General features: G+C 49.5%; 1 protein-coding gene across 1 annotated transcript in view; it reads left to right on the top strand.

Moving 5' to 3' along the window:
- Positions 1 to 13,288, top strand: part of ANOS1 (anosmin 1) — a 176,289-nt gene that overhangs the window by 31,327 nt on the left and 131,674 nt on the right. The window contains exon 2 of the mRNA XM_045089275.1: positions 2,551 to 2,598. Within this exon, the coding sequence (XP_044945210.1) occupies positions 2,551 to 2,598 (48 nt within the window). The remainder of the gene's footprint in view (positions 1 to 2,550; positions 2,599 to 13,288) is intronic.

The following is a 13,288-nucleotide window of genomic DNA, read 5'->3' as shown; positions in this document are numbered from 1 at the left end:
ATCCCAGGACAGAGGGGGAAGGCGCTCCTGTCGCCGAGCCGACTTAAGTAAAAGAAAGTCTATCCCAAGCCCAGAGACCGGGGGTGGGGGGTGCATGTCTCCAGAGCAGCGCGGCAAGGACAGAGGCCGTTAGTGCACCGCGACGTCCTCCAGAGGCCTGTCCATCTGTCCAGGGCCGGGGAGAATGGGGAGGGAACAGGGCAGAAGCTGGGCCATGTGTAGCTTCCCTGCACAAGGAGCAGGACCTTCTGACCACGGTCCTCAGACCGTGACCCCGATAAAGAGGCTGTGTTGGTGCAGGCACTGGCCTTGACCCCATCTCCAACATCCAGGTTCACTCATTTCAGCCCGCAGTCCCTTGGGAAGGGACCTCACCGCGGTCTGTCACTGGGCGCTGAGCATGGGGCACTCGGGCTGGGGTCCGGGGCGCCCCGATGGGTGTGGTCGTGGGAAGTCCCCGCAGGAGCCCGCCCCGCGCAGCGCCGGGAGGAAGGGCCATCCCCAGCAGGACGGTGTGGCGGGCTTCTCGTAGAGGCTCACCGAGGGCGCCTTGGAGGCCGCTCTCCGCTTTTCTGTGATGCGCCTCTCTGCGTCTGACCTCTGCCTTTGGCCGTGGTCGCCCTGTGCTTGGGCAACCATGCCGCAGCCTGCCGGATCCTCCTGTGAGCTCCGAGTGTGTCACCGCGCGGCAGGGGCTCCCCGATGCGTGTCCGTCTGCGCGTGGTGCTTTCTCGCGCCATTTCTACGACCCCTTCCTTCCCGGGAATTAAACCACGGCCACCATTTGTCTTGCCTTGGCCTCCACCCAGTCTGAGTATTTTTCTGATAAAGACCCTGCCAAAAATCACACTTTCCCTCCTCCCCGACTGTTTCTGTCCTTGCCCGGCTCCGGTCCGGCCGGTCCGGCCAGTGGACCTTGAGAAACAGCGAGAGATGTGGGCGCACTGAGGGCGTGCAGAGGAGAGTTACGGCCTCGTGGTAGATCGCACGGTTAAAGCTTTGACATGGGGCTGTGGCCTTCCAGCCCGGCCATCGCGGTCCAGCGGAGGAAACTTTCTGACTCTATGCAGTTGAGGTTATTCCAGTGGGAATCCCGTATTAGGACAGTGTGTTATTGGACGTGGGGTATGTTTAGGTAGATTCTTGGGAGCAGAAGAGAGAAATAGGATCTTTCCATACAACGCAGGCGGACAAAACGGTAGGAAGTGTTGGTTTTTGCAGCAGTATTGGCAGAGCAGAATACTCTACCGTTCAGCCAGCTGAGAACCATGGTGCCGCGTGGCAGAATGTAGACACAAAAGGCCACCTGTTCTACAGTTCCATTGGCATGAAATTTCCAGAATCGGTCAACTCTACAGAGAAGGAGAGTAGGTCGGTGGTTGCCAGGGGCTCGAGGGAGGGAGTTGGGAGCATGACTGCTGATGGGTCCGAGTTTCATTCTGGGGTTGGTGACCGTGTTCGACGATTCGATGGTGCTGACGGTTGCACAGCCGTGTCAGTGCCCTTCTCGGTCTTCAGAATGGACTTCTTACTACAAACCGTTGGTGTGTACACTTCGGATGACGTACGCTTTGTGTGCATGAATTATATCTCCATGAACTTGCTGTAAAAATATTTTTAAAAAGATATATTGGTTCAGTTTTCTTTTCTGTGCATGGGGAACAAAAGTAATACTACTATTCTTTGGGTAGAAGATGATGTTCTCAAAATGCAAAGTTTAGAGATTCAGACAGAGGAACAGGCCAGTATATGTCCTACCCAATCCTGAACGTCAGCGAACCGGGGGCCACAACACCAAATTATGGCTTGATTGCTTTTACCGTCTCTACCAACCACGGCAACCTCACACATTCTGACATAGCGTATCCCAGCCAAGGGAGAAATCACGACCAAGACGTTAGTCATGGGGGATGAGAGGTTTCCCAGCAGAAATGTGGATGGTAGATAGAGTAAACCATAGTTCTGGTATTTCTTCCATGCTGAGTTATCAAGCCATGCTACGTGGTGTAGGTGTACTATTTCCTGATGCCAGCAACATCAGGCATGAGATAGTATAGTGTTCCCTTTTACAGACGGATAAACTTCAGGTATAAAGATAGCAAGTCCGTTGTCCACACTCACACATCCACCCGGTGACTTGTCAGTAACCGCTGACTTCCAGGCGCAAACTCGGAGACTGTGAATGGCTTGAGATGGAAACCCCTGACTTGTAAATTTACCAAAACTGCTTACTACTGGACCGATGCCTCGTGTTCATTTCCCCACGGGTCTGCATTTCACGGCTCAGCACGCCAGGAGAGGTGGCTTGGACCCTTTTTCTCTCAGGCAACTTGAAATCTTTCTTAGTTTCTACGTCTGTGTTTCGATCATGAGGTCAAGGATGAAACTGGAACTTACGTTAGAAACACATTTTCGGTTTTGGGAAGAGAGAATGTCAGGATGGCGAAATTGCTCTTCTGTTGAGGATGATATGGAAAAACGATATTCACAGTGTATGGTTATCAGTTAGAAAATTATTTAATGAGACAATGTTTCTTTCTCTTTTTGCAGAACAATGGTTCCCTGGTTTGGTGCCGGAATCACAAGCAATGTTCTAAGGTATGTTCCCTACAACTGCGTCAATATTTCTAAAAACCTGTCATTTTGAGATAATTCTAGAGTCACACCAGGTTGCAGAGACGGCAGAGAAATTACACATATCCCTTATGCAGTTTCCACTGAAAGTGGCACTTCACATATTTGTAGGACAACGTCAAAAGCAGAACGTTGACATCGGTGCAATGTACGGGTATCATCATACGCAGTCCGTGACTTGTAGGCTCAATTAGCCACCGCTGCAATCAAGACACACCACATACCAGTTTTTCCCTCCGTTACCTTATTTCTCTCCCGGTATTTTTTTTTTTTTAATCCAAAAACATTTTAAGGACAAAACGTCTTCCGGTTGCCCAGAAGATTCGCTGCATTCTACACACACTTAAGCTATTTTGTATGTAGTTCTGTTGGCAGGAAGTTGCGATATTGTGATTTGTGGGACATGTGTGGTTGGTCATACAGATGACCAGAATATCTTCTTCGTGTATTTGATCTTCCTCCGCCGTTCTCGGCTCACAGCTCCCCAAACCCTTGGGACTTTCTGAGCAACCAGAACACTGGGACCATCTTCTGGGCTACTTGGTCTCTTGTCCTTGGTTTCTAAAATCCCTCCGGAGTCCCAGAGGTAAACAAGTGTCTTGTTATTCCTAACAAGCTCCTCTCCACCGCAGAGGGGTTTAGTGAACGAGGGGACTTTTGGAACACAGCGAAGGAAGGGGGCCGTTGCTACGCAAACCAACCCTGAACAGAGGGTTGGGACTTTCAGGCCTACTCTCTGAGTTCCAGGGACGGGAGAGAGCAGGAGGTTGATGCAATCACCAGCAGCCAATAATTTAGTCAATCATGCCTAGATAATGAAGCCTCCTTTTAAAGTGGAACCAAAAGGGAGAGGGTCTGGAGAGCTCCCACATGTGACACGTGTGCAGATGCAGACTGGGGACAGGTGGTGTCCGTGGAAGCTCCCCACCATTGCCCCGTGCCTGGCCCTGTGCGTCTCTCCTCCCTGTCTTCTCCTGAGCTAATATCCTCTCATAATCAACCCATCGAAAGTGAGCGGCTCAGTGAAGTTTTTGGTTGCGTGTTCTGCCGAGCTGCCCTAGTGGATGATTGGAAGCCAGCAAGGGGGTCGGTGGGACCCCGCCATCTGCAGCGGGTCAGGCAGAAGCGCAGGTGACATCTGGGATTTGTGATGGGCACTGAGGTGGGCGTGAGGCACGGGGGTCATGGCAGAGAGGTGGGGAGCAGCCTGTGCGACCAGCCCTTACACCCTGAGACGGACACTGTCACCAGGTACGCAGTATCAGAAGTGCGTTAACGTGTACGACTCTCAGCCGATGCTGGAGGGCTGGTGGGCGTTTCTAGAAGTTGCACCCGCCCACCCACACACAAGTTGGAATTGGGTGCAGAACTTCTAGAATTGCTGGTTAAATGATTTGACTGCTTAAAAAGCCTCTTTTCCGTTTCTGAGTCACCCTGGCCATGCACACACACTCGAAAGTTGTCATTGTATTGATTTCTGCAGTGAAATGCGTACGTTTTACCTCAGTTCCCAAACATGGCAAAATACACATGCACATCGGTATACATTTGTAGTATGTACTGTACGAATACAGTTTACCGCTGGCTGAAGATATCGGCAACTCTGGGATCCTGGTAGTGTTTGATGAGCTTTATTTCATCCGCATTCCTATTAGAGTTAAAATTCAAACAGTCCTTCATTTTATAAGTAAAATGTTAGCTGGGCAGCACATTGTACTAATTGCTTGTTTATGAAGAATATCATTATTTTGAAGGGTCTTCCAAACCCATTCTCTCCCAGTCAGTGACTGTAGACCGATATCCCTACACCAAGAACTTCATTGCAGAGATCCATTCCAACGTCTGTGCCTACACCACGTGATCCATTCCAACGTCCGTGCACACAGGACGACGTCTAATACACACGGATTCTATTAAAAATAGCATTCGTAGGTGAAATGTAGAATAATGATGGAAGTAAGCTTCGGTTAGCTCTGACTTGCTCAGTTTGGGGCAGAAATGAAATGCCTGGTTTACGGTTTACTTTTTTATGTAATAAGTTCAACATGTGCTCTGGCGAGAGGTTTCCTAGGCTCTCTGACATTGTTCTTCCCCTGGCGTGTTGGGTAACTCGTGTATGTCATCATCGCAGGAAGGTGTGTGTACACAGACAGAACAGGACACGAGGCTGATGAGATTCCCCGAGTAGCGTTTCTGCCCCGAATTATATTAGTTGAGTGTTTCATGAATTACCAGTATTATCTCTCATTTAAGCGATGCCCTTTCTCCTTACTCCATTAAAAAATTCTTTTTTTTTATCCCTTTAAAAGAAATTCAAATGGAAAAGTTTCTTCTGAACTGGGTTTTTAAGTATCCTAATTAAAGAACTGCCCTCCCCAACACCACCCATCGGAACGATGGGTTGTTAAACCATATCTTCTCGTGAATGATCAAGGCAGACACGAGAGACCGCATTTCACAAGAAAAGAAATCCATTCCCTTTGCCTAAAAGCAAGGAACGCATTAATAAGTTACAGCTAACCCCACGAGAAACTTTGGAATACAGTACAAAGCGGACATCAGTCTAAAGGGTTGGCTTCAGTCTGAATCTTTGGGACTGAATCTTACGCCCTAATCCAAGCTATCGCCTTTGGATCTTATCACCACCGGCTACGTTTGCAGCTAATTACGGTTTGCATTTCTTTTTAGATCTGTGGAACCCATAGAGTCTTTTTGCTCTTCGTCTTTAGGGTAATGAGGGGAAGCGTGAGCGTTAGGGACTCCGTTTTACAGGTGGGGACACTCGGGCACGTGCCTTTTCGATAACAGTCCTGGAGTCACCCGGCAGAGGGGTGGAGGGGTCCCAGACTTTGGAACGCCGCCTTCTCCGTCGTGCTGCCCAGAGATCCACAGCTTGAAAACCCGTTGTGAATAAATATTGGGACAGCCGAGGAGCAGATCAAACCTGCGAGTAATCATGACGTAACTTTCTGAATATGTTTTGAAAGCTAGGGATCGTGGAATGTTTCGTAGCAGCCAGGCTCGCTCAGCATTCGTGGCAGCCATCCACGAACATGACCCCTTCCTCCGGTCCTCCTGCACCCGCCCCGCCCCCGCCCCTGGTCCAGCGGGCCATCCTCTGCCTGGGCCGTCCGCGAGCGTCGTGTGGAGTCTCCCAGCTGCGGCTTTTGCCCCAAACCATGCGGTCCGCACGGAGCTCCTGGAATGACCTCCTAGATGTAAAAGCTGAATCGTGCTGTCCGCCCTACCTCTGTCGCTCTCTCTCCATCTTGCTCAGACCCAAACGCTGGCCCCGTGTCTCCCCTTCTTTCTCTCTCCTACTCCATCTCCTCCTCCTCTTGGCCCTTGGAGGCTGCTCTTCTCCCCACCCAGAACTGGGTGTCTGTCCCCCTGCGCTCATGCCCGCCCCAGCACACGTGCACCTTCTCCGCCTCGCCTTCCCCGACCGCCCCCTCCCCTTCATGGCACGCTTCCTTTACACCCTGCCGTGCGGTTACAGAGGTCTTGTTTTCTCTCTCACACTCGGTCTCCTCGACCAGAAAGTAAGCTCTTGGCAGAAGCCGACTCTGTCTCCTTTGTTGACCGTGGTGTTCCCCACTGTCCTCGCGTACGATGCTGGGGGGCAGCTACCAGCTGCTCAACACATATTTCTGATGAAGTCACGAACCAGTAAGACTGGTGTGTTACATTCTTCCTCCCCAGAGTACATCTTTAGTGCATTACCTTTATAAGAAAGTAACAATACAGTCCATTTTGTATCCATGTAACTTAGCAAGATTATTTGTTACTCAGAGAATCTACACCTTTGTCTTCTACTCTGCTGTCCGTAACGAAGTCAGCACTTTTACCTTGTAGGTCATGTGGAGGAGAGACTGATTGTCCCGTGTAGGTTTACGCGGTGGTTCTCAACCTGGGGTGATTTTGCTCCCAAGAGCACAAGTAGCAATGGCTGGGGACAGTCTTGGTTGTCTCAGGTGGTGGTGGAAGCCACAGGCAGCAGGTGCCTGGAGGTCGAGGATGCTGCCGGCAACCGGCAGTGCCCAGGACAGCCCCGCACAGCAAGAGTCACCTGGTCTACGTGTCCGTAGTGTCGAGGTGGAGAACCCTGGTCCGTGCATTTTGGCAGCTATAAAAGAAATGAAGAACACAGCTCTAGTCTCCCCAGTTTTACTTTCTGATGTGATAGAAAAATAAGTATCTCATTAACTGGGCATGTGGTATGCGTGGAATGCCTTCAGGGGTTTGGCACTTGTAGAAGTTCTCATTCTCCCCGTAGACTCTCTAATGTCCAGTGGGTGGCTCTGCCTTCTCACCCAGTTTCTGTTCAAACTAAAACCTGCCTCCTCACCAGCTAGAATTAGGCATCTACATTTCCCAAATCTTCTTTGCTGTTCAGTGTGGCCGTCTATCTTATTTCTAGCCCACGGAATGCAGTTGGGATCATTGTGAAGGACTTTTGAGATGCCTCTGTAAAAAGGAACTGGTTTAGCTAGAAAACATCCTGGTTGGGTCTTTCTTCCCCTTTTCTGTCCTCTGCTGTGGAGGATGCAGGCAGACGTCAGGGGCTCCAGCAGCTGTCTTACTCGAAGACTTAGCCTTAACGACGGAGGCAAGTGTGAGAATAACCAGTAAGAAAGGTAGAAGGTGTCTGGGTCTTTCATTGCACGGAGCCCCCATTTTGAGTCTTGGACCTTTCAAATTATGTGCATATGGAAGACAGATAACTTTCTATGTTAGGTAAAGTAGCTTTTTTTTTTTAAACTTTGTTTTTGTTGTTGTGTAAACATGAACCGAATCTTGACTTTCTAATTGGCGTGACCATCTCTGTTTCACAGATGCTTGGGAGGGTTTCATGACCTTTGTGCGATGTCACTTGGCTACTGAGTACTAGGACGTGGCAGAGACGGAATTTGAACGAGTTCTGATGGAATCCAAAGCTTGTGGTTTTCCCATTAGACACCCTATGCATTTGAAGTATAAAACCACAAGAATATTCTGAAAGGTCTTCTGCTCAGTGTAGCCGTTGATTCTCCTGGTGCTTTGGGTTCTTCCCGAACCATCTTAGGGCTGCTGTGAAAGGTACTACTTCCGGGAAACACTGTGGCCCAACTCTAGGGAAGGAATCATGTCTTCTCCATCTCCATTGTCCGGTGCAGGGGTAGCAAGGTGCTGTCTCAAGGTGACCCTCTCTCTTGGTTCCACTTCATTCAGGGATCACAACAAGTGCCTGGAGAAATGGGTGCCTTAGAAATTCCTCCATGAGGGTCATTGCTCTCTTTGAGATGAACTCAGAACCCAGGAGAACGTGGTTTGCTGCCTTGCACTGCAAAATAAGCTGCAGAATTCCCATCTGAACTCAGTGTCAGTCTGGGGTGATTTGGAGCGGACTTTCTACATATAACCAAATCTACCCCCAAATGGTTATCTTTTAGAATGACTTTTAGAACTTTACTTTTAGAAATAACTAAATCGTACGATCATCTGGGACGCAAACCATAAGAGACTCTTCATATTAGGGAACAAACTGAGGGTCCCTGGAGGGAAGGGGGTGGGGAAATGGGGTAAGAAGTGGGGGATGGGCATTAAGAGGGCCCGTGATGTGATGGGCACTGAGTGTTACAGGCAACTGGCGAATCACTGAATTCTACCCCAGCAACTCATAATATACTCTATGTTAGCTAACTTGAATTTAAATAAAATCTAAAAAAAAAAAGAAAAAAGAAGACCATCTGTTTCTAATTAAGACTGTAAACCTATGCCTTTGGCATAAAAGAAAGAGGCATTTTTGTATTCTATCTAAATAGTCTTTGTAATCAAATTTTTTTGGTCACCAATTTTTATCTTAATGTTTTCATCCAAGCAATCCTAAATACTTTTGGGGATGAAATATTACTGCGGTGCTATAAAAACCTAATAAAATATCCAAATAAAAAGTTCAGTTAAATTGTTTTAAGAACTTCTTTTAACTAATCTGTCTCTTAAATAATACATTTTTCTATACCAAATACAATTTCCTGTTTTTTTTTTCCCCCATACACCACAATGGATGGCCATTCAGGCCTCTTATCGATGTTTTTATTTTAACATTTTCTTGAAATATATTTCATTTACTTGAGCCAAGAGAGTTTGATTATTTCAGTTTCAACAACTGCTCATTGACCGTGTCCTCCTGTGTCCTGGGCCCGTGTGATTAAGTAATACAATAGCCTCTTTGGTCTTGGCTCTTACTTTGTACCTGTCTGGCTTGCTGAGCAAATCCACTTTTTAACAACCTTCATTCCTTTTAAAAAATTGGCCCAGGAACCCATTAAGAGTCTCCAGGATGGTGTGGACGGGCCCGTAGGCCGCCGCCTTCTTACCTCGCCAGCTGGCGTATTTGTGTCTTTTTAGGATCCGTCCCTCCTTTGCTCTCTGCTGATTCCGTTTCGTTCTTCCCCAATGCCCCCTCCCTCTCCTTTCTGCCACTCCGAGTTTCCTCTGAACTCATCCATTAACTAGTTGTTATGCAAGTGAGTGCGTCTCTGCCCTCTTCTCGGGAGTCTCTCCTAGCCCATGACTCAGGACTCACCTGGGGGCAAATATTTGGCGACAAAGGACAGAACTGTTGGGGTGTTGGAGTGTTGGGACTTGGGTTCTGGGTGTTAGGACTGTGGTAGGAGTTAGCTGGGGGGCGGGGGCGGGGCGGGTGGACGGTGAGGGATGCCCACTGCGATCCCTCTTACCGGAAAGACAGGAGAATTCCGAAGCTAGCAGGACTGTAGGAATTCATTCATCGTGCCCTTGGGAATCTGACCTCAAAGCAGAGTTATATCTTGACAAAGGCAACTGCCACCCCAGGGGAGGCGGGCTCCCCGTTCCCCGGAGAGCCCAGCGCGGGGCTCGATCCCAGGATCCTGACATCATGCCCTGAGCCGAAGCCGCGTCACCGACTGAGCCCCCCAGGCGTCCCTCAGTGAGACATGGTTTTAAGCACTGTGCTATGATACTGTGATTTGTAATACATGCGTATCTGGTCTTCGTCCCCATTTCTGGCACAGAGCTCCTAAAACCCTTGACTTTCCCTAAATGGAGAGAACAGTAAGATGTCTTTTGTTCCATGAGTGAGGTGACACTTGGAAAGCGTCCGAGAACGGAGTGTGGTTCTCCGTGCCGCCAACCACGAGGTTAGAGTTGTTGGGACCCCCCGTTCCATCCGGGACCTCCAGGGAGGGGAGAAGGGCAGGAGTTCAGTCTTCCATGGCCGGAGATTTCACCCATCGTGCCTAGGTAATGAAGCCCCAGCAGAAACTCAAAAGGAGGGTTTAGGAAGGCTTCCAGGTTGGTGGGCACATCGGGGTGCTGTGGGCGCAGACACAGAGAGGACTCGGAAGCACCACGTTCCCTGCGCATCTCCTCCGTCCGGCTCTTCCTGACTGACATCCCTTACAACTACCTGCTGACTCAGGAAGTACCGTGTTTCTCTGAGTTCCGTGAGCCACTCTAGGAAATTCCTGGAACTCAAGGAAGGGGTGGTGGGAATCTCCGAGTGACAGCCAGTCATCAGAAGCACAGAGGACGGGCTGAGGGGGTGGAAGGAACACAGCCTTCCAGGACGGAGCCCTCCATGATGGGATCCGGCGCCGTCTGCGGGTGGATGCTGTCGGAACAGAGCAGGAGCGCTTGCTGGCGTAGGGAAGCTCATTGTCGACACACACACGTTGTAGTTACTGTCTCGTACCTTATGCCGGGGGTCAGCACTAAAGGCCGGATGGTAAATATTTTCATCTTTCGCAGATCCTAAGATTGCTCTGGCAACCATCCACTCTGCCGTTGTAGCACGAGATCAGTGACCGATAAGACAGCCACGGATGAGTCTGGCCATGTTCCAATAAAACTTTATTTATAGGCACTGAAACTTGAATTTCATGTCATTTTCACATGTCATGTAATTTCATTTTTTTCCCCCAAGTTAGCATTTACGAATGCAAAAACAGTTCTTAGCTCACCAGCTGTACAGAAAACAGGTGCTGGGCTGCATTCGGGCCTTTGCGGTAGCTCGTCCGTCTGTTCTCTGCCGCTGCGTTCACGTACGTGAAGCCAAACTGACACAAAACAATAAAATGCTTTCTTCTCCGCACACAAAGACATATCTGGATGTATTCAAACTCAAACAAAAATGGACAGTTTCTCCCATCACTTATGGATCATTGTTGGTTGGTGTGTGAGGAATTTTTGAATGAGTGCATGATAAACAATAGTAAGACAACGTCGAAGAAATCACAGCTTTTGAAAATTCAGTGTTGAAATGGGGTTATTAGAGCCGGCAGAAATGGTGAAGCACTTCAGATCGTCGGAGTGGATGTCCTCTGTCAGACCCGTCCAGGTTACCTCCATTGTTCATTGTCTTTCCACTGTTTTCTTAGTCTGCAAATGGTAGAAAGCTGTCCATAATGCAGATGAGTCTTGTCCATGGAAATGCAAATGGGCCGTGGCCAGAGGAATGCCATTGATGCTGGCCCCGTGAATAGGCCCTTTGGCATCTATCTGTAAATCTGGTCCAGCCCGTCTTGCTGTATGGGAATGTCTTGCTGTATGGGAATATATATTTATATTTTTTTGGATGTCTCCTTTGAACCAAATGTAACCTATGCTTGATCCTTGCAGTGTTTCATGCTGGAATCTAATCGTGGACACACGGTCATGTTATGTTCGCACGAGAGTCATGCATTGGCTTTCTAAAAGATCTATAATTCGCTTTCATATTTATGCTCTGTGACCTTGTACCTGGACACCTTGCTCTCGGTGACAAGCCTCCTCTCTCTGTGGGAAGCGGGTTGCTTCTCCTTCTCCTTATGGGTGTTGTAACTCACTCCCTTGACTTGTTTCCCATGTGGTGCTGAGGCTGTGTGTTGAAAAGGGGTAATTTAGGGCCCCGTCTCCGTGCCTTGGCATGCTGCTTTGATCTCAGTGGGAGTTCCGTTCTTCTAAGGGCTCCAACTACAGATTCTTAGTCATGTTCCAGGTTGATTCAGAGCCAAATTTAGAGGTGAGGAATATTGGTTTTGCTTGTACGAACATCCAAACATCTGGACGGCTTCATGTGACATCTGTGAAATTTATTGGAGAAGGGTCAAACCTCTGAAACACCGCAGAATGCGGCCGTGGAAGGTTTTTGTTTTGTGTTAGATGTTTGGTGAGTCCATAGAGCCCAAGGAAAACATAGCTTAAGGAGGAAAATGAAAAGCCTGGGCCCCCATGGAAATGCACTGTGTCCCAATAGCCAAGAACAACCTCGACTTCTCTGCAACCCTAACGAGCAGTGGATGAAAAGTTTTTTTATGTTTTACAAAGTTTAGAACATTTAAATCCTATGGTAATACTTCCTGATATTCTGTTGTTTTCCCTGACTTTATACCATTAGCTTCAGGACAAAGTGGATGTATTTTGAATATCTCTTACATAACCCACGGCTGTCTCTTGGGAATTACCCACTCTTTGACCGGCAAAGCCACCACGGATAGCGATTGTCAAAGAATTACAGGTTTGGACCCCTAGGAGAGAGAGCTTCTTCTAGAAACCGCCCCAAGGGGAACGATTCATTCCCTTTATTGTGCTCCCCGTGCTGTTTCCATAAGGGAAAATCATGACCTCATTTCTGGGGAAAATCAATGGGATCTCACGCTCTGAGAAGAGAGGCTCTTCTGTTCCTTTAACCAGTGGGATGCATATGAGAAGGGTTTCAGGGACCGCGGGGTCCGTGGACTTCCCAGTCTGAGTCCAGCGACCAGCCAGCCTGGGGGAGGGCTCCTCACACAGCATCCTTCTCAAGGCCTCCAGTGTCGTGCGGGAACGCGCACGAGGCTATCCTCTGTGACGTACAGGCCACGCTGGGGAGAACAGAGAGAAAGGACAGAATCGGAGGCAGAAATAACTTAGACATGGGCTCACGGAGCATCTGGCGGCAACACTTCATCTCGGAAGCCGTGAGGCAGCAGAGCGGAGCTGCGTGAGAAAGGCTGGCGGCCTCCGGCACTGTCCCTGCAACCGTCATGCAGGTGGGTCGAGGCGTTAACGGCCAAAGCAATGATGAGATCTGAGCCTGTCACCCCAGCACCCCCTACCCCAGAGTGCCCCCATCCCCCCAGGGTCTAATTGCCACCTCTGGCAGGGAAGAGGCCCAGGCTTGGAGCCTCCATCTGCTCCTCCGCCCGGGTCATTCTTATGGTAAGTGTTCCCTGCGCTCAAGCTGGGAACTTTTATCCAACATATTAGTGTGCTTGGGTGGGGGGGATCTGTAGCCTGCAGGAGCTGGAACATTCCATGCTTTTTGGACCTGGAAACTAGCCTGACAGAACACGCACCTCCTGCCGGACCCACAGTCACCGTGTGTGCAAGGGAGCAGGTTCTCCTTTAGATTCAAGTCCAGCACGTGGCACGGGAACGGCCCGATGTGGTTCCGATTTTCCGTGCCTGCTTTTCACGGGGGTGAGCAATGCTTCCACCTGCCGGACAGTCCAAAGCCACGACCCGCAGGAGGGAACAGCCCACCTCCGTGGGAGTCTTTCTTCGCACCCTCGCTCCTCGGACCGTTAGTTTCTCCTCCCGTCCCACGAAGGATGCTGCCGGCAAAGTGTCCGGTTCGGCTCCCAGTTGAAGACGAGCTCCCGAGAGCCGG

The sequence above is a fragment of the Mustela putorius genome, unplaced genomic scaffold (assembly GCF_011764305.1).
Source record: "Mustela putorius furo isolate JIRA1106 unplaced genomic scaffold, ASM1176430v1.1 tig00003836_pilon_pilon_pilon, whole genome shotgun sequence".
Classification (NCBI taxonomy): domain Eukaryota; kingdom Metazoa; phylum Chordata; class Mammalia; order Carnivora; family Mustelidae; genus Mustela; species Mustela putorius.
The sequence above is the reverse complement of the archived record's forward strand: the minus strand, read 5'-3'. Positions and strand labels throughout refer to the sequence as shown.